This window comes from Folsomia candida, unplaced genomic scaffold (assembly GCF_002217175.1).
Source record: "Folsomia candida strain VU population unplaced genomic scaffold, ASM221717v1 Fcan01_Sc001, whole genome shotgun sequence".
In the NCBI taxonomy this organism is placed as follows: Eukaryota; Metazoa; Arthropoda; class Collembola; order Entomobryomorpha; family Isotomidae; genus Folsomia; species Folsomia candida.
The window spans coordinates 17,446,072-17,469,255 of record NW_019091193.1 but is presented as its reverse complement, the minus strand read 5'-3'; the positions used below and the strand labels follow the sequence as shown (position 1 = coordinate 17,469,255).

Below are 23,184 nucleotides of genomic sequence, written 5' to 3'. Positions count from 1 at the left end.
ATAATAAAACGCCACTTTAACAGTATTATTGGCTTTTTAGGGGTTTGGTAACCAAACTTTGGTTGTGGACCAGTTTAGTTTGATCAATAATAAAATGTTATACCACCTCAAAGCTTTTTAGTAAATCTACAGCACTTTTAGGTCTACGAAAGATATGAAAAGATTTCACAGTAGTTTCAGAAGTTTCAATTACTAAGACAATTACTTCGGATAACAAGTAATAAAAAAAATTGCATTCACTCCTCGAGGAGTCTTCTCATTTGCTGGTCGCCGTCTCACTCTCACTTATTCGTTAGACAAACAAAGTGAGACATTGCTCGAAGATCCCCACAGATTGCGGCTTGTTCAGATTCTGAGGTCTGTCAGTCAATTTTACTTCAACAGTGAAAACAAGATTTGTAATTAAATGATCCTTCATTTGTCAAATGAATTTTAGTGTTTTGAATCCTACTCCTAACTGAGGTGACACCAGCCAGCGGGCTACGAAACCAGGCCGAAATGGTAAGCAATTTCTGAATTCTTTACTTTTCTGTTTCGCAGAGGAGACGACTGGCTGAGATAAGAATATCTGAATATGAGAATTCAGACAAATTAATTAACCTACGTTGCTGCGACTTAATCTTAATTTCAGTCTAATAACGAAGTGGAAGAAGCCATCAAGCGGATAATGTCCCACAAGGGAGTGGTTGGACTCATTGTGATTAACCATGAAGGTAACATTTCAACATTCAGTATTGCCCCGATCCGTTAATACGGATTAATTAATTAAATCTTGTATTTCATATTGACTTCAATAATTTTTACTCTGAATCAGGTATTCCGATCAAGTCAACCTTGGAGAATTCTTTGAGTGTCCAATACGCCGCCCAAGTGACTCAGATGGTTGACAAAACTAGATCCATGATCAAGGAGTTGGACAATAACAATGACCTCACATTTATCCGACTTCGGACCAAGAAACACGAAGTTCTAGTCTGTCCAGGTGACTTATAATTTAGGGATGGCAAACGAATTATGATATGATTAAAATCTAAGCTGACCATGAATGTCTCATTTTTGTCTTGCAGAGAAAGAGTATTCCATGATTGTGATCCAAAATCCCATCGACACTTGAAATCTCACTCGTTAATTCTAATTTGTCGTATGAATTATAGAAAGTCAGCACACGAAAAATTGCTAACTCGTTGTTTCATTAATTTCAAAACTATAGGCATCTTAATTAATATTGTACATATGCATGCAACCTATGTTATTTCTATGTAATAACACTAAAATATATCAATCATGTATGAAGTCCACCCCGCATTTTAATATTAATTTTGCAATGAATGATCATATTTATTTTATAACATAATAAATACAATTACATTCTTGTTACTATTTGACAAAAATGCTAATAAATATGCTGCACTACACATGCTCATAGAACTTTTACTTGAAACTAGATAAGTTGATATTCTGAACAATTTCGAGAACCTCACTACTTATTGTAACGTATTGTAACTTATTTACGATCAATTTCTTCAGTTTTCCTGACGGTACCATCTGGCTGACCAAAATACGCTTGATTTGCCATGTCCACAAATAGTCCTGTTTCCAGAATCCCCGGAATTGTTTTCAACCAAGTTTCAATTTCACGAGGACTTTTCTTATCCTTGAAAATGTTTCCCACTTGGAAATCAATAAGGAAATTACTATTGTCTGTCACAATCGGTCCCATCTTTTTAACTGCCTGGCGTAAGATAGAGTGACCTCCTTCAGGTTTCGAAACCCGGTTGAGTTTCTCCAAAACAACTTTCCATCCGATTTGAGAAATTTCTAGAGGAATCCCCTTTTGCCAATTTTCACCAAGAAATGTGGAATCTTTTCTATACATGAAAAAGGTATGCATATATGTTTATTATCATTATACTTGGCTATATCAATGCGTGTGGATTTTACGTATAATCGGCCACTATAATCAATTTCTTGGAAGCAGCAGCGACAATCTTTTCTTGGAGAAGACACCCACCACCACCTTTGATAAGGTTGAGATTGCTATCACACTCGTCGCACCCATCGATAGTAACATCAATCTATACCAAACACAGATTTAATAGTTGGAACTTTCATCCCAAGACAGAGTTTGCTAATTTAATCCTGGGATTTTTTATGATATTTTAAACCTATTTGTTTCCTATTAAATTTAAATACGTACATGATAATTGACATCCAAATCTGATAATGGCAACTTGTGCTTTATTATCAAGTCTTTTGCTTGTAATGATGTTGGAATGCATGTTAACTTCATAGACTCAGAAAGTGTTCTTTCCGCTGGAGATAATGCACATGCTAAATTAATTCTTTCTGAAACTGGACTAGCTAGCGGATAACAAGAATGATTAAATGCTTACCAATTCTTTCAACTGCATATACCACTGTACTTCCGCTGCCAATTCCAATAACCATTCCATCCTAATAAAAGTTAAAAGTTAGCGTCAGCGTTTCTGATTACAAAGTAGGTTAATTAATTGTACTAATATTCGTGTACGAGTAGGGAAAGTGTTTAACGTTGTGCATGTACTAATATGTATGTACTTAATTAATTACCTCGATGTGATCATCGACTGCCTGATACGCAGCCAATTTTTTTGCAGCGTCCAAAACAGATTTGTCTAATTCACTCATTTTAGAGAAAGTCCGCTGCTTCCAGGCTCGGAATGTGGAATGTTTAAAGTATGAATATGAATTCACTTGAAGAGATTTCCAGGAATAAGTTTTTAGGAATGATGATGATAAGGTGGACGATAAAGTCGTTACTACAAAAAAACTGAATAGTTTTGCCAAGCAAGAACTAAATTCAAAATTCGAGAACTTACCAAAAAGACCCTTTAACGGGGAGTAACCTCTCATGAAACTGACTACTCAAAATAGCCAAGCGGACGAAAATAAACTGCGATGTTTGTGAAGGTGTAATAATTTACACTTTGTATAAGTTAATTCCTTAGCACATACTCATTTACATACAAAAACAACCCAGACGGAGAATTTTCTGATTATTTCTAGATACGAATCGAGGAATGCATGCATATGTCCTTATTCCTTACTAGTCAAGACAATTCTAGATACCATTGTCGAATGCTACTCCTACCTCCCAGTATATGGTCTAATCTATGAGAGTGATATGATACGGGAGTGATATGGATAGTTAGTGCCCGTTTTAAGGATAATGCACTTTATTATAATTATCACTATGAGATATTAGACCAAAATAAGACCGATCATGCCATGCTGCTAAAGGATCAATCAATGCATATGATACGGATATTTTATGTACATACAAAGTTCAACTTGAGCAGCCTTGAGAATTTTGAGATTTATACGCAAGCACAAAACTCGGAAATAAGTCACGTTGTTGCTGCTGCTTTCTCCAGTGCACAATCAACTGACTCTTTACGACGGCTTTACTTCTTTAAAATAATAACTTTCTCCCTACTCTCCAAGGTTGAATTTGTCAGATTATAATCATGGCATTTTTTCGAAACTTATTTCTGACCTCCCCCGTATCAGTCAAAAGCAAGGTGTGCAAATCCATAGTTTGTGCACATAAAAATCAGGTTGGACTTTCGGTGACTGGGGGAACAAGGTCGGCAAGTACTTATCCAATAGATGATATCATTTTTGGATTAACAGACGATCAAAAACAGGTCAGCCAACACAGCTAATTAAATTTGCAATGTTTCAATACGAAGTATATTATTATGACATTAATCTCAATTTGTGTAAATGCAATGCAAAATTGTTATTTTGCTGTAATAGTTGAGAGAGACAGCCTTTAACTTTTTTCAAAAAGAGTTGACCCCTTTGGCCGATGAGATTGACCGTTCAAATACTTTTAAGGATATTCGGAAATTTTGGAGGAGGTTGGGAGATATGGGATTTTTGGGGATTACGGTCAAGTCGGAGTATGGTGGGACTGAAGGGGGTTACTTTGACCACTGTTTGATAAGTAATCCAGAATTTTTACTTGCATTTTAAGAATAATTATAGCATATAATAAAGTATATGATAAATTTATTTCAGTGGAGGAGTGTTCCAGGTCGTCGGGGGCGATTGCTCTTTCCTATGGGGCACACTCCAACCTCTGTGTTAATCAGATTCATCGGAATGGGACAGAAGAACAAAAGAAAAAGTACTTGCCCAAGGTGATTTTAAGGGCTATTAAAAATACAGGCGATTCTATTCATGAATTAAAATTAGTATTAGCAAATAATTCATGTACCGGATTTTGAATTTATTTTGGCCAATAGCTTTGCTCAGGGGAACATATTGGTGCATTAGCAATGTCCGAAGCCAACGCTGGGTCTGACGTTGTCGGCATGAAGATTAAGGCCACTCGTGATGGTAAATTAAACTTTTATTTAGTTAGTTATTCAGGAAGTTGCAACACTTGAATGCAATGATCTACAAGAAAAGTCTATTTAAATCTAAATCATCATGCATGAGTTGATGAATAAGTCGACGACCATGTGGGTTGAAAATATATGACCAACCTCCAACCCGAACTCAAAATGCAGTTAACTAATCAACCATAAGCGACTCATTTCTCATTTGACAATTTTATTGACAAATTCTATAATTCCGGGACTGGATCTTCATCAACTTCATGTTTTTTAAATATATAAAGTACTTGCTAACTTGAAGGTATTTTGTTCCAGGAGACAACTATGTCCTGAATGGCACAAAGGTGAGCTTCAATACAACTAGTAATTACTAATAATAGTTTGTAATGCTATAATATTGTTAGTTCTGGATTACAAATGGTCCCGATGCAGATATCATTGTGGTACGAAAAATTTTGCAATATAAACTGAGCTAATTAATGACCTTTGCAATAAAAAATTATATTTTCATACTTTTAACTCTTTAAAGGTATACGCGAAAACAGACCCTAGTGCATCTAAAGCAGCGCACGGTGTAACAGGTAACAGATCTCCACTCTAATAACATATCTTATAATAAGTGCAATCAAATAAACAATTTTTTCGGTGTCTTGTATTTAGCATTCATTGTTGAAACTGACAAACCCGGTTTCAAAGTGGGAAAAAAGTTAGACAAATTGGGCATGAGAGGTAATTTATGCAAACTATTACTCTGGAATTTTCGTCTAAATTCAATCTAATACAGGTTCAAATACCGGAGAATTGATATTTGAAGACTACAAAGTACCAGGTCTACATATTATTTAGCTTTTCAAAAATTAAGCACTTTAATGCTGCATTGAGGTCTATAATTGTAAATTATTGTGTATAGCCAGCAACGTCTTGGGCCCGGTCAACAGAGGTATTTATGTTTTATTCTCTGGACTCGATCTTGAGAGGTAACAATTGCTCTTGTCGACTTCAAAGGTTAATAATCGCAATATTTTGTAGTAATAATGTACTATGCAATATTATAGGTTGGTACTTTCTGGTGGACCTGTTGGGTAAGGGATTAATATTAAACATAGGTATTGCAATTCGATTCCAATGTCCACATATTTGTCATTAATACAGCCTCATGCAAGCTAGCTGCGATGTAGCTTTCGATTATGTCCATTATCGTAAGCAGTTTAACACCAAAATAGGAGAATTCCAACTTATGCAGGTATTATAACGATATAAATAATTTAACTTTTTAATTTAATGATACACTCAGTCTTTATGATACATGTTCTTTTCGGCACAGGGCAAAATCGCAGATATGTATACTAAATTAAGTGCTTCCAGGTATGTAGAGAATTTAAGGTTGGTATAATAAGTGGTTGAGTAGTATTTAGATGGGTAAAAATAACTAATTTACGTAATGGAAAATTGGCATTGAACTTGAATTCGGGAAAGATCCAGGAATTGAAATAGATACAAGAGCTGGATTAATCCAATTACAATTAAAGGATTACTATTTGTAATTAATAAGTAATAATACTAATCTAAATACCGCTGAACCATATATACACCTTTACATTTTTTCCTGTACCACATGGAAATATATTCAGCAATGTTATCTAAGGGACAATGCAAAAAGAATTTGATCGATTTGAGGGGGGTAGAGGTCAAGCTATTATGTCCTTCCCATAATAATTATGACATGAGGCATGTAGGTCACACACACCAGGGGGTAGGGGTAAAAATTCTCTGAAAATCGATCAAATACTTTATGTACGGCAACTAATTGATCGGATAAATGTGTTTCAGGAGTTATCTTTATAACGTTGCACGTGCCGCCGACAAGGGCCATGTTAATCGAAAGGTGCACTAAAAATTGATAAAGAATCGAAAACTCGTTCGACCCAGAACAAAGTCGCAGTACTAATAATGATGCAAATTGATCTATCCCTGTAGGATTGTGCTGCCGTCATCCTCTACACAGCAGAAAATGCGACGCAAGTCGCTTTAGAATCAATTCAATGTTTAGGTCAGAACTTATTAAGGATTAACGATTTATAACCATTATAAACGATTACAATTTTGTCTACAGGTGGAAATGGGTACATCAATGAATATCCTACAGGAAGATTCTTAAGGGATGCCAAACTCTATGAAATCGGAGGTCAGTTAATAGAATTATGTATCAAAATAATTCTAACAGTAGGCATATATAGTCAAAGTTATTGATTTTAATCTGGTCCTGATTATAATCTGCTAATCATCGTGATGTTGTTCTTCTTTTCAGCTGGAACTTCGGAAGTTAGACGTTTGGTCATTGGTCGAGTTTTAAATGAAGAATACAAGAACTAATACATAAGTTAAGATGAAAATATGTACATGAACTCAGCCGTCATCATAATAGTTTATGTCTAAATAATTCGGATATTTTCTTAAAAATATTGCGCTAACCATGATAAATGAAAATAGGATTGATTGACTAATTATGACAAGTATATAATACGTGTAAAGGCAGATTAAAAGTTTTATTTTCTTAAATTGACAATTCAAAGCAAAGATTAGCAACAACAATAAATCTACGTATGTATCTCATACTCAACCTCATCTGTACCTCAACCTTGATTTAATTTTTTTGCAATTTCAGATTCCCAAGTTTGTGCATTTTCGAATCCATTTTTAGCTTGGGAGTAGTCATTAATTGCTTCAATGATTTCTTTTTGCGTTGACATTACAAACGGACCATGTTGTACCACTGGCTCACCAATGGGCTTACCAGAAATTAATACAAAATTACCAGGCTCATCCCCCGTCTCTGCGATAATTCCATCACCCCCTGGATTGAAGGTCACTGTGCTATGGGCATCGATAAAATTCCCAGCACTAAACTTTACTTTCCCTTCCACGGTGTAAGCGAAAGCAGCCCATTCCGAGGGAACCCTTTGTTCGATCCTTGAATTGGGTTCCATGATGAAGTGAATATAATTAGTCGGAGTTCTTGTGTAAATTTTCGAAACCGTTCCTAGAGATTCTCCCGCAATGATTATAGCAGTCACTCCGTCCTTTGTGATTTTTGGAACATCTTCGCTTCTCAGCTCTTGATATTCTGGGGGACACATTTTATCTTTGGCAGAGAGATTTATCCACAGTTGAAGGCCATGAGATATCTGCATATTTTAGTTATTGTATCAACATTTATTCCTTGTGCATTATTAGTATTTGCGGACATTAAAATTAGCTACCTAAATTACGTAGTCTACATACATACCTCATCACTTAGTGGCATTTCCGAATGAAGAATCCCACGTCCTGCAGTCATCCACTGCAAATCTCCAGGTCCAATCGTACCTCGGTGCCCGCAAAAGTCCTCGTGCTCAAAAGAACCTTTGCTCGTGGGAAGGATGTAGGTGACCGTTTCGAAACCACGGTGAGGATGGTCTGGAAATCCTGCCGGACGTCCCGCTCTGAATTCATCCAACATAAGAAATGGGTCAAAATTGCGAAGTTCTTGTCGCCCGATGCTCCTTCGCACCTTTGCACCAACCCCTTCGGATTGTTCCACAGACAACAGAACTTGCTTAACTCCCCTGGAACTGAAACTCATTGTTTCTGGATGATGTAGTAAAGGTTAAGACAATTTACCCTAAATTGTAACTCGCTAATTAAATATTCAACTTTTACTGTTGGCAATTTTTGTCTTCAAACTAACTTTATACAACTGTGTGGTTACAGAATTGATGGAGAATTCGGCTGTTTCGTCCACAATATGACGTACGTATCGATCGTTTTTTGCCGGTGAGGAAAAACTGGTTTTGTTTCTAATGTAATGTCCATAAGCAAACCAAATGGATTGTAAGTTAATAAAGGGAGAACCAATATGCAGTTCTTTTGTAATTGTCCCACATGATCATATGCATGCATAGTATGTACTGATCCTTTGTGCTGTGCCGTGATTATGTGGGACAATGCATTACACACATCACAACCGCATTTATGTAACATGTAAACTGTAAAGTTTCATATGTACATTGGACATACTTACTAAATACACAGAGGTTTCAGATATTTTTAAAACTTATTTATAAACAGTGTAAAAAATTTTAATTTGCATGCGCATCCATTTCAAAGTTATTTATAACACAAGTAATTAATTACTACTCATATTATAAACTGTACAGTATAGTTATCAATTAATAAGAAATGCAATTTAGTATAAGGTAAATTAGAGGTTTTCGAGATCTACATTCTTGTATTCAGTGTTTCGAGTATTATTTAGGTAGTAGTTAGTGCTTGTTATAAGTAATCTTGCGGTGTTTCAAACTTGTTGATTCATGTATGTATATGAATTGATAATCTACTTATGTGGTTAGTTGGATGAAGTAGCAATAATAAAAAGAGGGTGCTGCTTTCGTTATGCTTAAATCTAGAAAGCATAACATTTTCAATTTCTTTAAGAATTTTTGAAGCGTGGAGCATGAAATTATGATGTTCATTTCAAATTGTATTTATGTACTTGTTTATGTGTACATGTGCATATGTACGTATTATGCTAAGCCGACCAAAATTCCATTTTAATGGACTTTGTCAAGCATCTACATAAACCTAAAAAGTAAAAACTAACATGGACAACGATAAACTGAGCGAAGTACGCAGTTAAAATTACTCAACATTTTTATATAGATAGCCTTAGTTCGTACCAGATTGACCTTGATAAATATATATTCTCGATATCCTCCACAGCTCGAAATTAACTGAATACTGACAATGCCTCCATGCACATACCAAATAATAGTCGAAATGGCCGAAAACGTACGAAGACCATAAAGTTGTAAAGTTATACATAAATACAGATGTTAATCGTTCAAGAAAGTGACTTGTAAAATGAACCTGGATTTAAATATGTTGTCCGAAATTCTTTAATTTAACAACAAAACTATAACTAAACTATATTTAGTATATATTTAATGTCACTATTAACTGACTCGTATAACTTATACTCCTCATAACTAGTTATAAATAGCAACAAAACTTCATCCTCATCTATTAGAATAAAACATTGCTTAAAGCAATGTTTTATTCTTCAGCATTAAACATGACAATAACTCTTTGACGTCGATGCAGGCTCGCAGTCTGGCACTTATATGCATCGCTAACTTGAAGTTAATAGGGGAGCAGCATTGCGTAGGACCGACCACTACCTTGATTTAATATTTCTGGTAGTATGACTTAAATAATGATAAGAAAAGGTAGGCTAAGCTTGTTGGTTGGTGAGTATTAAGACTGGGTTGGTTGGTTAACCACAGTCTAAAAAGTCTTTCTTTTCTACAAACGCCTCTCAGTCGAAGATAATGTGAGATTGCAATTGAATTCATGTAGTAGCAGTAAAAAAAATAGTAATAGACACGCACATACGGATTATACTGACAAATACATAAATATCTGTACATAAATTTAAAAAAAACGTGGTTGATTGTTATATTCTGCTTCATGACGTGCTTAGTGTATTTGACAAGTGAATCACATCACCAGTTCCAGAAGAACATTCTTCAAAATGTGGGGAAGTTTCGGCAAGAACATTGCCAAGTCTGCGTCCAAGATAACAGCGTCAGCTCCAGCACCCTCGTTGGTGGTAGCGTCTCTGGCATCTGTAAGACTTGACAGTGGGATTGGGAGAGCTCAAGTGAAAAAGCTGGAGATTGGGAAACATGAAAAGATTGAAGAAATCTTGAGTAAAGTCAGACATCGAGATGGTTTACCCAAAATCACGTCCCACGTTGAGCACCTTGTTGGACGAGTAACAGAGTCGACCGGAAGTGAAAGAGATATGCCTGGACTGGATCTCGGCGACAAAACTCAGATAATTTTGCAATCAAACCACCCTGTGCGATACACGCTTGAACGGTAAGCTGTAACAGCGTAAAAGAATCGTCAATTGTGACCATGCATTGCATGACAAGTGTAATATGTAGTATAAATACCACGTTGTGAAATTTTTTGATGATGAAAAGCGCAATTATAGATATTTTGAGGGTGCATCTTCAAATCTGCGACATGTGGAATTTTCTCCTTCATTTTCAGTCTTGCAAAGTTCCCTAATTCCTTCAAATCACTAAATGAAGGAAATGAAATACGGTTCCAAAGGCGGCCCTTAATTCTCTTCGCTATATACCAACTTCTACTTTCAAATATGAACAAATTTTTATAAAAACATCCCTTCACTTTTGAAAGCTTCATTTTCCTCGCTGTCATATGAATGAGTTTTCATTTTCTCTATATGCACATATTATATATGGTATGTGATGCGTGTAATATCAATAAACCGTTACAACGCATGTAACTACGGGGTGAAATCAGTGTATCGTACATACGTCAAAACGGGTATCATATTCGCATTCAGCATTGAAAATCAATTAAAATTGACACGCCCCAACTGTTTTCGGCTTTGAAATTTGACGTCGTCCACACGATTACCGGAGTGACGCACGTCAAAATGGGTATAAAATTCGTATTCAGACTCAAAAAGCTGTTCAAATTGACACGTCTGAGTGTTTTTTACGCTTTGGACTGTTGACATCCTCCATCGATCACCGGATCACTAAAAATACTCTCATTAAAAATTCATTAAAAATACTATCGAGTCCTCACATAATGTTCTAATTAAAGAAAATCATGATCTGGAGCTGCTACCTTGTAATCGGCATCGCCCATTTTTTTAAATCAGGTCTGTCCATTGACCTAAGTAAGTTAAGTTTCAAGCTCCAAATTTGTATGCCGTTTCGTTCATGAGTTATCAGACCAACAGACGGACAGACGGACATGGCGATCTTATAAAGGGATTTCATCCATAATAATCTCGACGGCAAAGTCCCGTAACATTCTCGAAGTAGTCGGTCAGTCAGCCAAGCAGTATTAGGACGGCGAGATCGATGTAAAAAATCCGAAATATCGGTCACATACAATCATATGTATACACGTACATCCTTTTTACGTATACGTGCAGGAGGAGATACTGTCTATCTTCTTGAATGTACATGTCATTATTTTGTGGTGCCATGCTTTTCTTTGGTTACTTTAATTCTATTTAATGAGACCGTCTAATGACTATAATGATAAGACACAGAGAGGTGCGATGAACTGTGGTGATAAACGTTGAGAATGTATTGGTTGAAATTAGCATCTGTCTCTTCTTGGCTATTAATAAAGAAAATGATAAAATACATAGCCTGCATGCATTGGTACTAATGTTCATGTGCCACTGGCCTAGAAACACTTTCAAATTTCAATACCAGCATCACAAACGAAAACTACAATGGCACATTACGAAGAACAAAGTAGTGTTGGGCGACTATAGTATTAAGTAGCTGAATTGTTAGGTTGGGTGCCCCTAGATGTTTGCTTGCAAGATGTTTTCGAAATGGATTCCCATGTTCATATCGATAATATATAAAATTTATGTAACTTTTAAACCTGTCAACCTTATTGTAAATAAATAGCGCTAAAACTATAATGTCGTTAATATTCATAATTCTTGTTTTAATTTTTGCAGAGAAATTTATAATAGCTCCAAACAGAGCTTGGGCTATTATGATTGGCTGATACTTTTCGGGAGAGGAATCAGAACGAGTACAAACCCGAAATACGAAGAAAATTTAAACTTTATTTCACGAGGATCGGATAGTGGCATGTTTTCATCCGAGATTCATCAAACCGTGGTTGACATTCCCGAGGACTACAACCATTCAAATATACTTACCCAGTACTCCCTGGGAAATAAATATGCTGCCCTTGTTGGAGACTACTTTGCAATCCGATGCATCTACTTTCTGGAGAAAGCAAAAAATTCCAAAGCCTTCATCGCCATCACAAAAGGACTCGAGCAGTTCACCACGGCCAATTTTGCTGTAAAGTTTCTGGATCCAAAAATAATTTACCCTCATCTACCTCACAAAAATGTCACTTTGGATGATTGGATTCGGTATAATCGAAAGATATCGGGATATTTCACTGGTGGGTTGTACGCCGCGTTAGTTTTAAACTGCGATGGTCTTCCCAAGGACGACAAGATCATGAAGGCCATGAGCAGATTTTCTTCCAATCTTGCCGTGTTGTTGAAAGGTGTTGCAGATATTGAGATGCTCGAAAATGCACGCGAATTTTCGTCCGTACCCACATCCGTCCTCACGACCTTGCCAGCAGTGTTGCATCAACGGAAACATCCTGGAGTTTTCGATGCATTGCGTAACAAGCAGATTAATTTCAATACTGACTTCAGACAGGTGAACCTATTAACTTGCAATGTTTTATTACCAGTTTATATACTTTCCTTATGTCATGCGTAAAAATATTTTAAATTGATTTTCCTTCCATTGCAGATTGTTGAAGAAATTGAGAGAGGCTCTGCAATAGACGAAGCAAAATTTATCCTTGGTGAACTAGGTTTGGAAACGAAACAAAGTTATGAGGGGGTCGCAACTGATTTATTTTATGCCGATGTTGTATTAGATTTAGTTGAAACAATCGCAAACTTTGAATAGCTTTAAAATCTCTGATTGTTACATACAAAATACCAAAGGGAGGGCGGCCTGGTGGATACGAATTTGACCTTGAATAACCCCGGAACGGTTTGTCGTAGCGGGTCAAAATTTTGAACAGACGAGCATGTTATCCTCAGATAGTTGTGTGCAAAATTTCAGCCCTCTACTTTGAAAAATGCCTGCCCCACAGCCCCCAGAAGCTGAGATAGTCATTTCAAATAGTTCCAGAAAAAATCTGGCTCGTGCTTACAAAAAATTTTATTTAAATTTTCTGTTGAGGAATAGGAGTGAGTTATTTGTCACATTTGACGAAGCACTATTTTCTCTACAAGTTACTAATTGAGCTCGAAGAGCTTACTACACGACAAATGCCGAAAAAAAATTCACGAAATTTGGTGTTTTCCCGTGAGGAGAACTTTTGTAAACAGTTTTAAGTTGTGGGTGCAATGTCCGATCGTGGTGTCCTCCCACGTATCAAAGTCCCCCAAAAAGTGAAGAAATCTGCAAAGCAATATGCTGACCGTGTCTCGAAACCACTTTTAGAGTAACATTTTCCTAAATAGCACGGTAAAAAAATAAATAAGGTAATTTTTATCGTGACGCAGCGTCTTCCCAGACGATAAAGTTGACCCAAGATTATGCAAATGACCTTGAACCTAGATTGGGGATAAAAATCATTTCGAATAGTGAAATACCTATACAATCCCCTGATATAAGTCAAATAGACTTCTTTGGGTTCGGATACTTAAAAAGAAATTCTTTCTGCGGAGACCGAATTTTTTAGACGGAGTTTGGAAAAAATTGAAATGAGTGTCTCAACTTCTGGGGGCTGTACGGGAGGCATTTTTGAAAGTAGAGGGCTGAAATTTTACACACAACTATCTGAGGATAACATGCTCGTCTGTTCAAAATTTTGACCCGCTACGACAAACCGTTCCGGGGTTATTCAAGGCCAAATTCGTATCCACCAGGCTGCCCTCCCTTTAGTAGTACGTATTTTCAGAAAATCCTGTAAAGTAATTACTTTACTATTTGTTGTTAAAGTTGTGTTAAATATTATTTAGAAGTTAATTGTCTAAAAAATCAATGAATAATAAATTGCATTAGATATGTAAGGCTACACTGTGTACCACTCTACTAATCATTTAAATGTGCAAGTTTTCATGAATATTAATGAGGAATGAACGTGATAAAAAATGACAAAGATGGAGAAGAAGTTTGGAAGCCAATTGGGAAACAATTTATTAATTTTGATGCCAATTTTGGAAAACAATTTAAACTTTAACATTTCAAGAACCACCGGATACAATAATCAGTCGAGTTTTCAGATGAGAATACCTGACTTTAGTTAAAATGACAATTTTTAAACCATAAGCGTACAAAACACTTATTGGTTGGATGATTAAAATTGGTTGAATAATATATAAATTACAAATTGATTTTGTCAGATTGCCAATATAAATAACAAATTCAGGTCAATAAATATAATAATATGCACTCTTAAAACTAACAAAATGAGATTTCAAGTTGACTCGAATAGGAATATATATGTATTTTTTTTGTATCAGTCTACTAATACCAATTGTTCTGGATTTCACATTGAAATGATATGGACCGTATTGCCGGGGAGAACATATATATTAGACGCGTAGATAAATTCGCAGATATTTGGCATAAAATAAACATAAGAGCAGAGACAAAATAAATTTATACGATGTATGGAAAACAAATCACAAGATGAGAAAACTTGTATTAATAATAATACCACTAATAATAATATAGTACGTATATGAGCTAAAATTAAAGGGAATTTTTTGGAACTTTTTAATGTGTTTTTATAATTAAATAAGATAACAATATCACTAGTTAGTACAACATAGAAGTAGACTGGAAAAGGGTGATAAGACCGAAGAAGAAAATAACAATAATGTTTGTAATAGTAAAAATGAAAATCAAAGGACCTTTAAAGATCAGACAGACCTGAGAATTTGTTGGTTTCTCGAAACAGCAACAACTTTCACTGGGCTCTTGTACATACATAATTGTACAATCACAAGAATCGCATATGCATACGAGTATATCTAAAGCCATCCTTCCTGTCATCTTCAAATTATGATTTTCAGTCTTGCACTTTGACACACACCCTTTAATCACATTCATTCATTATGTAATCCTTGGGTTAAGGCCGATCCTATATGAATGAGATCTCGTAGCCCATATCCCCTTCAGAGTTACATATTTTACATACTGCGTACCTCGTCAACTTCACCCCGACGACATTCACTCTTTTAGTAATATAAAGTGGCAAAAAAATGCATCCGTAAAATGGTTATTAACGGGCATTAACCTTTTTACGCAAGCATTATTGCAATTCACATAATGAAAGACTAAAAATTGTTGAGCAGGGAAATATTTTGTACTTCGGAGTGAATACAATTGCTCAAAAACATATCTTTTTCCCTACTTAAAAAGTGGGTTCGATAAAAGATATGTTTTTGTTTTATCTGAAACATTTCTGTACTGAAAACGCCAATTTTATATACGTTGCCATTCATTAGTTTCACACAGAATACCCAGAAACAGGTACACGGTGTGGCAGTCTTGTGGCAGCTATAACATTGGAAACACTTGAAAAATTTTTCTCTGAGTAATCTGCATATTTCCCTGCTTTTTGTATAAAATGTTGTTTTAAATTAAACTTAATAAAATCTAATAGCTATATATTTATAGTTCAAGTTTTGCACAAGTTGGTTTGAATAATATTTGAATAGTGATAAGTATATTGTGAGCCAAATTTTTCATTAGGAAAAATATTGTTGCGTTTTGTATTAATTAATCTACATTAGCTACCTTATGACCTTCTAAGCTTACTCGCACTGTCCCTCCCTCAGTTACTTTTTAGTTTCATTTTAAATGCAATTTCCTTTGGACAAATTAATTGCCCTCCCTCTTTTCATTCCAGCCAAGTATAGTCACAGTACAAAAAACATGATCAGAGGTACTTTGTACAAGGCTGGTAAGTGCAATATCGATTGATGAGATTGAGTATTGACCTACTCATGTATAATAATTCTCAGTCTCAGCATTAGCCTGTTTGGCAGTAATATTAGTACTGCCAATTGTACAAAATAACCCTTGTCCTCGAACAAAACAACCTATAAATCAAAGCCGACCTTCTCCGGTGAGTGTATATGTGGTTGGGGTGGGGTGAGGTGGGGTGTAAAAAAATTAAGTTTGTTTGTACCATTCTCTCGTTAACCATAACGTTTGGGTAAAACTTATATAAAACTAGATGTAAACAGCGTCGTTTGGAAACTATACTAACTGAACTCATCATTGTTGTGATAATCAAAGTGAAGACACGAATGTCGCGTTTTGTTTAAAATAAAAAATACTGAAGGTTATCTCCTGGTCCATTAATGTTTAATTTGTACGTCTCAATATAACCACCGGAGAAGGAAGGTTTCTTATAATAAATCGGATAATTGCATTTCGCTTTCACGAGATTACATCTCAACTAAACTCACTGACTCCAACTTAACGTTTGTCTTAAAACCGTAATTATATGGAATTAAATTAGATATAAAATCCGACCTTTAGAGAGAGAAACGCATTTGACTTTGGCTTTGGTTACTTGAATTGTAAATTGTAAATTATCATTGCAGTAACTGTATTATCGTAACCTCTTAAAAAACTTGGCTTATTATTAGTTTTCGATACTTGGCAAAATGGCAACCTATAAAATAATTTTTCCTTCTGGGCACAGCAGATTATCGTTCTGACTATGAATTGGGTGGACTTTTTGTTGAGTTGACCTTCAGCTAATAATGTACGAGTTGAGTTCAAGATTTGAAATTTATGATTGCCGTATTAATAATTTCGTGAGTTTACATCGAGCAACAATGAGAAAGAAAGGGAGCTGACAAAAGATTATTTGGTAGGTCTAATAATAGTAGCGTACGAGTGACGATTATTATTGGGTGGGTGGGTTGAGTTAATGCCTTGAACAAACTTATTACGCGTATATAAGTCTGACGTGACGTTAACTAAATTATTATTGTAATAAGCACGGTTAATGATTAAAGGTTTCTGCAAACACAGCAAACCATTACTTTCTCAATCAATCTTGTCAGTTCTGTCCTAAATCACATGTAAATTATCCCTGTTTGCTACCATAATATGATACAACCAAATTATTAAAACTTCAGTGAAAAGTATACCTATTGATAAAGAGATCCGAGCCTTCCCTCAACAAGTAAAAGCACTGTGTGAGAGGAAACACGAAACAGGTCGACGACTAGAAAGTAATATAATAAGTAGTTTTACTGAGAATTTTAACACTTTCTCTCGTTTGGCTACTAAGGAGTTTTCCATCAATCTCTCTCAGACTTTCCAGACTGTGATTTCAAACTTCATTTCAATTTTCATGGTAGTTCTTTGAGAATTTGGAAATTTCCAAATTTTCATTTCTCATTAGAAGAGCTTTCACTAATTAATTAATCAACCAATAAATAATATATTGCCTGTTTTTTAAGATCCCTCATTTCCTACATACGACATCCAACATGATAGTCACCGTTTCATAATATTAACTACATAATAATATAACTAATATACTCTAAAAATTGCAACGTTTAATTTAACTAATTATCGCCCACGCCGACCTTATGTTTCTTATTTTACCCTTTTTCATTCATTAAAATTGTTGGCTTTAAAGCTTTAAAGGGACACTTGTTGCACCTCCCTGCTGGCATTTGATGCAATAATATAAGTCACGATAAATATTTTCAATCACAAACTGTTCAACTCATACTCATTCCATATTTAAGCACTTTTGACTTTCCAATACTTTGCGATCAATATCGTACTACTACTTTGTGCGGACGTTTCGTTGCACGAAGACTAAACATTATTTTCCTATAATTATAATAATAGTGATATATTGTTCTTTGCATTATATGATAAAGATTGCCACTAAAATTAATTAAAACTATTGGTCGGAGAGTTTCAAGCAGCTCAAAGTGGGTGGGATAGGACTGCAAAAACTAAAATTCTGCTTGTTGATAATTGTCGTCATTTCGGAAATAAAAACAATAATCTAAGCAAAACAGTCGAGTTTGTTTGATAAATTTGTTTATAGAATACAAATAACTAATTTTGGATTTTTGCCAATCTAAAACTGTTTGATTAAAATGTCAACCAAGGAGATGATAAGAGAGGACGCTTACTTACTATTATTGCTATTACCAAGAATTTCGATAAGGGGAAAGACCGAGAAATGGGAAATATATATTAGATTAGATTTTGCACCTAGAGGTGCTTGAGAAACAAAAAAAAATAGAGCAATGGAACAACTCATAAGAGAAAAGTTTAGCGTGTATGTCATTTTTTAAATGGTTAACTAAAAGTAAATCTACCTATATAATATATGTATATTGCAGTCGAAAAATTATATAAAAGTCACCTTGTTATATCACTGACTTTTGTTAATCTAACTTTAAGCTACTTATAAACTAATTAAAACTATTTGTGTGTAACATTAACCGTAACTTTATACTTAGTCGTCTTCTCCTACATGCATCAAAAAACTTGAGCTAATGAAATTCATGGCAAGTGTTCCGTCTCCCCACTAGCATTTCATTAGTCAATTTCATTGGCAATAAGTGTCATCGCGAATTTGTAATACACATACTGCTTGCTTACTGATGTCATCTTGTAGAATCCCTCTTATCTTATCCCTCTTTGTGCGTGCGTCAATAATCAATCCGAAAGGGTATATAATGGTTAAAAACCAAAAAAAAACTATCTTGTCCGTATCGAAAAACCGAGTATCATCATTGGTACAGTAGGATGAGGAGAAGTGATGAGAGTAGTCAACATATAAGTTAGGCCGCTACCTTCATGAGAGACTTCAATTGATCCGACATCTTCTTGAAATTTTTCAGTGGCGTTACAGATCCGTGGCAAGTAAGGTCCAAGCTGCGCTCCATTTTTGGGTTGACAGGAGTTGAAGAATTCGACGAAATCATTCCAAGTGCCTTTTTTAAATCTTCAGAATTCACAATTTTCTTAGTCTGAGGACTAGCCTGTAAGACTGTAGTCGTAGTAGAGACCAATGATGCTTCCTTTTTGTCTAATTCTGCCTTCTTCATCTTGGTCCCTTCATTCAAGATTTCCTTCAACTCTTCATCACTAGAAAGATCCGATTCCGCTTGGTTTTTTACTAATGCTTGTATCATCACAACTTTGCCAGGGAATGACTTTGCCGCTGTAGTCGACGACTGCTTGGCTGTTTCAGTAGCTGTCACGTCGAGTGGAGATCCAAAGAGAGACGTCAGATTAATCGAAGTAAACTGAGTAACGTTGGGTGCAGACTTAATAGTTGGGGTGGAGGGTTGCGATTGAGATCGTTGTATGGGACAAGGAGCGGTCCAATGGTTTGGAGGAGAAGGCAAGACCATGCACGAAGGATTCGTTTCAAACTTGGCCCCGGCATAAAAAGTCTTTCCCAAAATCCCTTTTGGAGATGGTGATGTCGAAATCAGGGATTGTTGAAGAGTTGTCGTGATTGGTGGCGTCATTGAGCTCGGACGTACAGGAAGAGGAGGGGTGGTAGTTGACATCGATATGGTCGCTCCTTTCACAGGCGAGTTTCTTGCTAATGACCGGTGTTGTTGTTTGCCACCTGGAAGAGGAAGACTTTGGGGCTTTGTATATCCTCCTCCGACTTCATTATGACTAATGGACCTTTTGACTGCTATTGGTTTCGACTTGGCGTGATACTGGGGATAGGACGAGGTAAAATTTTGATTTGAAGTCTGGTCCTTGCCAGACTTTCTTCTAACAGATTGGGAATGACTTGATTTTCCAGTCTCATCCGCAGAAACGGATCCACTACTGCTGCCACTACTACCCTTAAACTCATCGTGAGAGATGCAAGATCCCTTCTTGTAGTTGGAATTCTTTCCCAGATTGTTCTTCGTCTTGCCGCTCTTCTTTATGAATGGAAAATTTTGAGGTTGGGTAAATACCGTTTTTTCTGATCCCGGTCCCATCTTTTTGCATTAAAAAGAATTAATTCGAGTCGGATTTAGGTAGTATCAATAGGGGAAATTTTGACTTCTAAAATACAAAAAGAACAATACCAATTAATTACAATAGAAGAATGCAACAATACAACAGTATCAAATTAATATTAATTTGTACCAATAATCAGACTCCATAATAGCTAAATAATTTGAAATATATTTACATTTTATGAATGTCTGTTTTTATTAATCAAGGCAGTTATATTTATATAGGGCTATCGCTTCTCTTAAGTGCCTTGATGGTTAACCTCTTAAACAGATTCCCCAAGAATTAATTATCTGAGGCTCTGATATAATAAATAATAATAATTTGAGATAATTTGCCAAATTTTTGTTTGGCATAAAATTCAATCTATTTCTTCAATCTATATCAACTCGAATAAAAACAAAGAGTGTAAGGCGACGAGGTATTGGGTGCCTGGGGCGAATGGGAGGTGGCGTCGTAGCCCGAGAAGCAACGAGATCACGTCTCTCATCCACTCGACGCAACAAGAAAAACCGTCGCAAAATAATAACAACGGATATTTTGTGTTTAGAAAGTGGTTCGAAATCGAGGAAATGTGGCAAAGAACTTACCAAAATTTGAAGGAAAACGAGGCGAAAATCAAACGACGGATGAATGAAATTTTGAAATTTAGAGTTGGGACGGTGGTAACTTAATTATTTCGTGGAAATTGGGAGCAAAGCACATACTCTATTCTCTTGTCGTCATAACGGAACACTGACGAGGCTGGTTGGTGGAGAGATGAGAGAGAGCGACGTTGGAGGAGGAGGACCTTCCATCGGATCATCCATGCACTTCACTCATTTTATTTTGTGCAGATTTAGCAATGTTATTTTTTGCAAGGATCTACGTACAGAATTTTAACTAATGAATGCTAAATAATGGTTTCATTCCCATTCAGAGTGATGATAGCTTGATCACAAAATCTTTGCACATGTTGTTGCAAAAACAGTGCAAAACGATGTAGGGTTAGGCATTGCGCATTGCGTTGCGAAGCTTCTGTATCAAATAAGCGTTTAAAAGGACGAGTTTTTTTGGCAGGTTTTCAATGAATCATGCGTCATACATATGTGACTACGTGACGTTCTTATTTACAGCGCGTATCGCTTATTCACTCACTAATTATAATTGTCGAGTAGTGTCCATCCACGTAAACATGGACCAGAATGCAAATCCATTGAATTTAATCCATGCAACGCAACATCTCCATGTCCATGTTGTGGAAAAGGAAGATTATCCAAAGTTATACGTACGTAATGAAATGAAGGGAATAATGCATATGTATGTTGCGTACAAATGTTGGAATAAAGACTTAATTTCAATATACACACCTATTCATCTTCCAGTGTGAAGCTCTATTAGACCATTTTCAAAGATGTACTATAGCAGTAGTTGGGGTGATTACAATTATACATAAGATATGATTTCTTTGCCTGTATTGATTAAGATCTGATTAAAGCTATACGAATCGAATATTAGTCATAGTCATTGGTATTGGACCTGATATCATAGCTTATCGGATAAATGCGTAGGTACGGAGCTGGCCTTGAGAAAGTGTACGGTTACATAGATTTTTGTACGTAAATCAAAAATGTCAGTAAATCTTCAGACTCATACATATATGGGAAGTGAAGCAAATTAGTTTCTGACTCATTAGCCGCATATCGTCGTTGAAGAATGAAAAATGTTCCACCCTTTATTTGCTAGCAACTTTTTATTATTCTGCATATTTGAGTAATTTAGAATACGAATATGAATATTATACAATTGTATATAGAATAGTACGACCACTAATTTTTGAAGAGGTTGAGTGCTTCATGCAGCAATTTCATGTTCATTCCATGCTGGACAAGTACACATTTCACGCCTAAATTACTTACATCATGTATATTTCGATCCTCATCGTCAAAGAACAGCATGGATGAGTATGGCACCATTGTTTGGTCCTTGAACCTGGAATTTCCAACACAATTGTGATTGGTCAAGTCAAGTGACAATCTGATCAATTAAACTCAATGCCTTTTAAAATGTGTGGTCTTGCATCCCGGATAGATCTCCTTGAGGGCAAAGTATCTGTTCCAATCGAAGAGGTCGAGGAGCTGGTGAGCGCCGGGGGGTTTCGTGGTCCTCGACGCTGCAGCAATGGTCACCCCACGCTCTGCCAAATAGTCCAGCACGATGGGAACTTCGGGAAATGGCTTTATTTCTTTACCAGTCTGGTCCAACACTTGTGAGCTGTTTGTGTAGAAATTATAAAAGGTACGAAAAATGACGCTCTGCCAGAAAACTCTAAAAATTCTGTGCATGCATGAATACCTTTTCACATGAAATGGTAAACTGACAGTTGAATCAACATGGTATGGCCATAAGGTATAATCTGGAAAATGAAATATTTTTACATTTATTTAATGCAATAATCGCATAAAATCTATGTTACCTAAATCGAAGACAACAAGTTTTAATTGACCCAACTCTGGAGAAAATGTCATTTCGAGGAAAATGAGACAAATAAAATCAACACCAAAATCGATCGCTGATTAAAAATACTAATATTCAAGATAATAATAAGGCGATGTCGTGGCCGTAGTATATGTTTATATTAATATTCAAAAGAAAACGTAGTAGTTGACACTACGAGAAATAGTACGAAAACAAAACATGTTTTTCAACATTCAGAAGATCCGGGGGTTTCCGAGCTTACGTATTCAGAAGTTGGCAAAGTTTCATGAAATGCAGTCCGCTTTTTGACATATATTATCTTTTTCCTGACATAATCAAATCAGCATTTATAAGTCTGGAAAAGAGTGAAATGAAAATTAATATTTTTCAATAAAACAATTACTGAAGCATCATTCGTATAATTATACATGATTTAAATATTTTCATACCGCAGAACAAAAGGCAAGAACATGTTGACAATAGTAGTCATCGATTTTACAAGCCGCTGATTTCTCATCACATTTCATTTCTTCTCAATCTCGATAAAATAAAATACGACAAATATTTGAAGACTTCTTGTTAAAATTATTTAATTAAATAACAAATTGAGTATTGCATTTCGAGAAATCTCTAAATGATTCTAGGCACTCGGGAGTAAGGAGTACTAACAGCAATTATTGCATATTAGCTGCTTGTTTTTTTGTGAAATAAAAATATCA

At 35.6% G+C, this 23,184-nt stretch overlaps 7 protein-coding genes and 1 long non-coding RNA gene across 9 annotated transcripts; 3 read left to right on the top strand and 5 right to left on the bottom strand.

Annotated features, from left to right (window-relative positions):
• The first annotated feature begins 341 nt into the window (after window positions 1–341).
• On the top strand, window positions 342–1,377 carry LOC110850047 (dynein light chain roadblock-type 2). The gene is made up of 4 exons (XM_022097532.2): window positions 342–501; window positions 632–713; window positions 815–982; window positions 1,068–1,377. Exons 1-4 carry the CDS (start codon window positions 499–501, stop codon window positions 1,112–1,114), a joined length of 300 nt encoding a protein of 99 aa, XP_021953224.1. The 5' UTR covers window positions 342–498; the 3' UTR covers window positions 1,115–1,377.
• LOC110850024 (ribose-5-phosphate isomerase) lies at window positions 1,314–3,213 on the bottom strand. Of its 2 annotated transcripts, XM_022097514.2 has the most exons (6): window positions 2,859–3,213; window positions 2,590–2,798; window positions 2,394–2,454; window positions 2,198–2,313; window positions 1,942–2,075; window positions 1,314–1,868 (listed from the first exon to the last, which is right to left on the bottom strand). In XM_022097514.2, the coding sequence occupies exons 1-6, from the start codon at window positions 2,890–2,892 to the stop codon at window positions 1,505–1,507; spliced, it is 918 nt and encodes a 305-aa protein (XP_021953206.1). In that variant the 5' UTR covers window positions 2,893–3,213; the 3' UTR covers window positions 1,314–1,504. The 2 variants fall into 2 exon arrangements, with proteins under 2 accessions (XP_021953206.1, XP_035707731.1); XM_035851838.1 differs by lacking the exon at window positions 2,859–3,213 and having other exon boundaries at window positions 2,590–2,852.
• Window positions 3,214–3,369: 156 nt separating this feature from the next.
• On the top strand, window positions 3,370–7,007 carry LOC110849995 (isovaleryl-CoA dehydrogenase, mitochondrial). Its single transcript, XM_022097485.2, has 17 exons — window positions 3,370–3,686; window positions 3,799–3,988; window positions 4,063–4,184; window positions 4,290–4,383; window positions 4,698–4,726; window positions 4,787–4,825; window positions 4,912–4,963; window positions 5,043–5,111; window positions 5,167–5,211; window positions 5,293–5,359; window positions 5,438–5,464; window positions 5,535–5,625; window positions 5,707–5,747; window positions 6,213–6,267; window positions 6,360–6,432; window positions 6,496–6,567; window positions 6,691–7,007. The coding sequence occupies exons 1-17, from the start codon at window positions 3,507–3,509 to the stop codon at window positions 6,753–6,755; spliced, it is 1,311 nt and encodes a 436-aa protein (XP_021953177.1). The 5' UTR covers window positions 3,370–3,506; the 3' UTR covers window positions 6,756–7,007.
• On the bottom strand, window positions 6,906–8,423 carry LOC110850037 (pirin). The gene is made up of 2 exons (XM_022097523.2): window positions 7,669–8,423; window positions 6,906–7,567 (listed from the first exon to the last, which is right to left on the bottom strand). Exons 1-2 carry the CDS (start codon window positions 8,002–8,004, stop codon window positions 7,016–7,018), a joined length of 888 nt encoding a protein of 295 aa, XP_021953215.1. The 5' UTR covers window positions 8,005–8,423; the 3' UTR covers window positions 6,906–7,015.
• A 1,049-nt stretch (window positions 8,424–9,472) lies between these two features.
• Window positions 9,473–14,054, top strand: LOC110850004. The gene is made up of 4 exons (XM_022097496.2): window positions 9,473–10,301; window positions 11,947–12,676; window positions 12,773–12,972; window positions 13,938–14,054. The coding sequence occupies exons 1-3, from the start codon at window positions 9,952–9,954 to the stop codon at window positions 12,932–12,934; spliced, it is 1,242 nt and encodes a 413-aa protein (XP_021953188.1). The 5' UTR covers window positions 9,473–9,951; the 3' UTR covers window positions 12,935–12,972; window positions 13,938–14,054.
• On the bottom strand, window positions 9,990–10,931 carry LOC118435578. The gene is made up of 3 exons (XR_004834903.1): window positions 10,379–10,931; window positions 10,157–10,306; window positions 9,990–10,089 (listed from the first exon to the last, which is right to left on the bottom strand). It is a non-coding gene; the product is annotated as an uncharacterized LOC118435578 (long non-coding RNA).
• A 97-nt stretch (window positions 14,055–14,151) lies between the features above and the next one.
• Window positions 14,152–20,764, bottom strand: LOC110850012 (hyphal wall protein 2). The gene is made up of 2 exons (XM_022097506.2): window positions 20,599–20,764; window positions 14,152–20,056 (listed from the first exon to the last, which is right to left on the bottom strand). Exon 2 carries the CDS (start codon window positions 19,987–19,989, stop codon window positions 18,820–18,822), a length of 1,170 nt encoding a protein of 389 aa, XP_021953198.1. The 5' UTR covers window positions 19,990–20,056; window positions 20,599–20,764; the 3' UTR covers window positions 14,152–18,819.
• Window positions 20,765–21,721: 957 nt separating this feature from the next.
• LOC110841762 (magnesium-dependent phosphatase 1) lies at window positions 21,722–22,781 on the bottom strand. The gene is made up of 4 exons (XM_022087455.2): window positions 22,464–22,781; window positions 22,343–22,403; window positions 22,046–22,261; window positions 21,722–21,979 (listed from the first exon to the last, which is right to left on the bottom strand). Exons 1-4 carry the CDS (start codon window positions 22,513–22,515, stop codon window positions 21,817–21,819), a joined length of 492 nt encoding a protein of 163 aa, XP_021943147.1. The 5' UTR covers window positions 22,516–22,781; the 3' UTR covers window positions 21,722–21,816.
• Window positions 22,782–23,184: the final 403 nt, after the last annotated feature.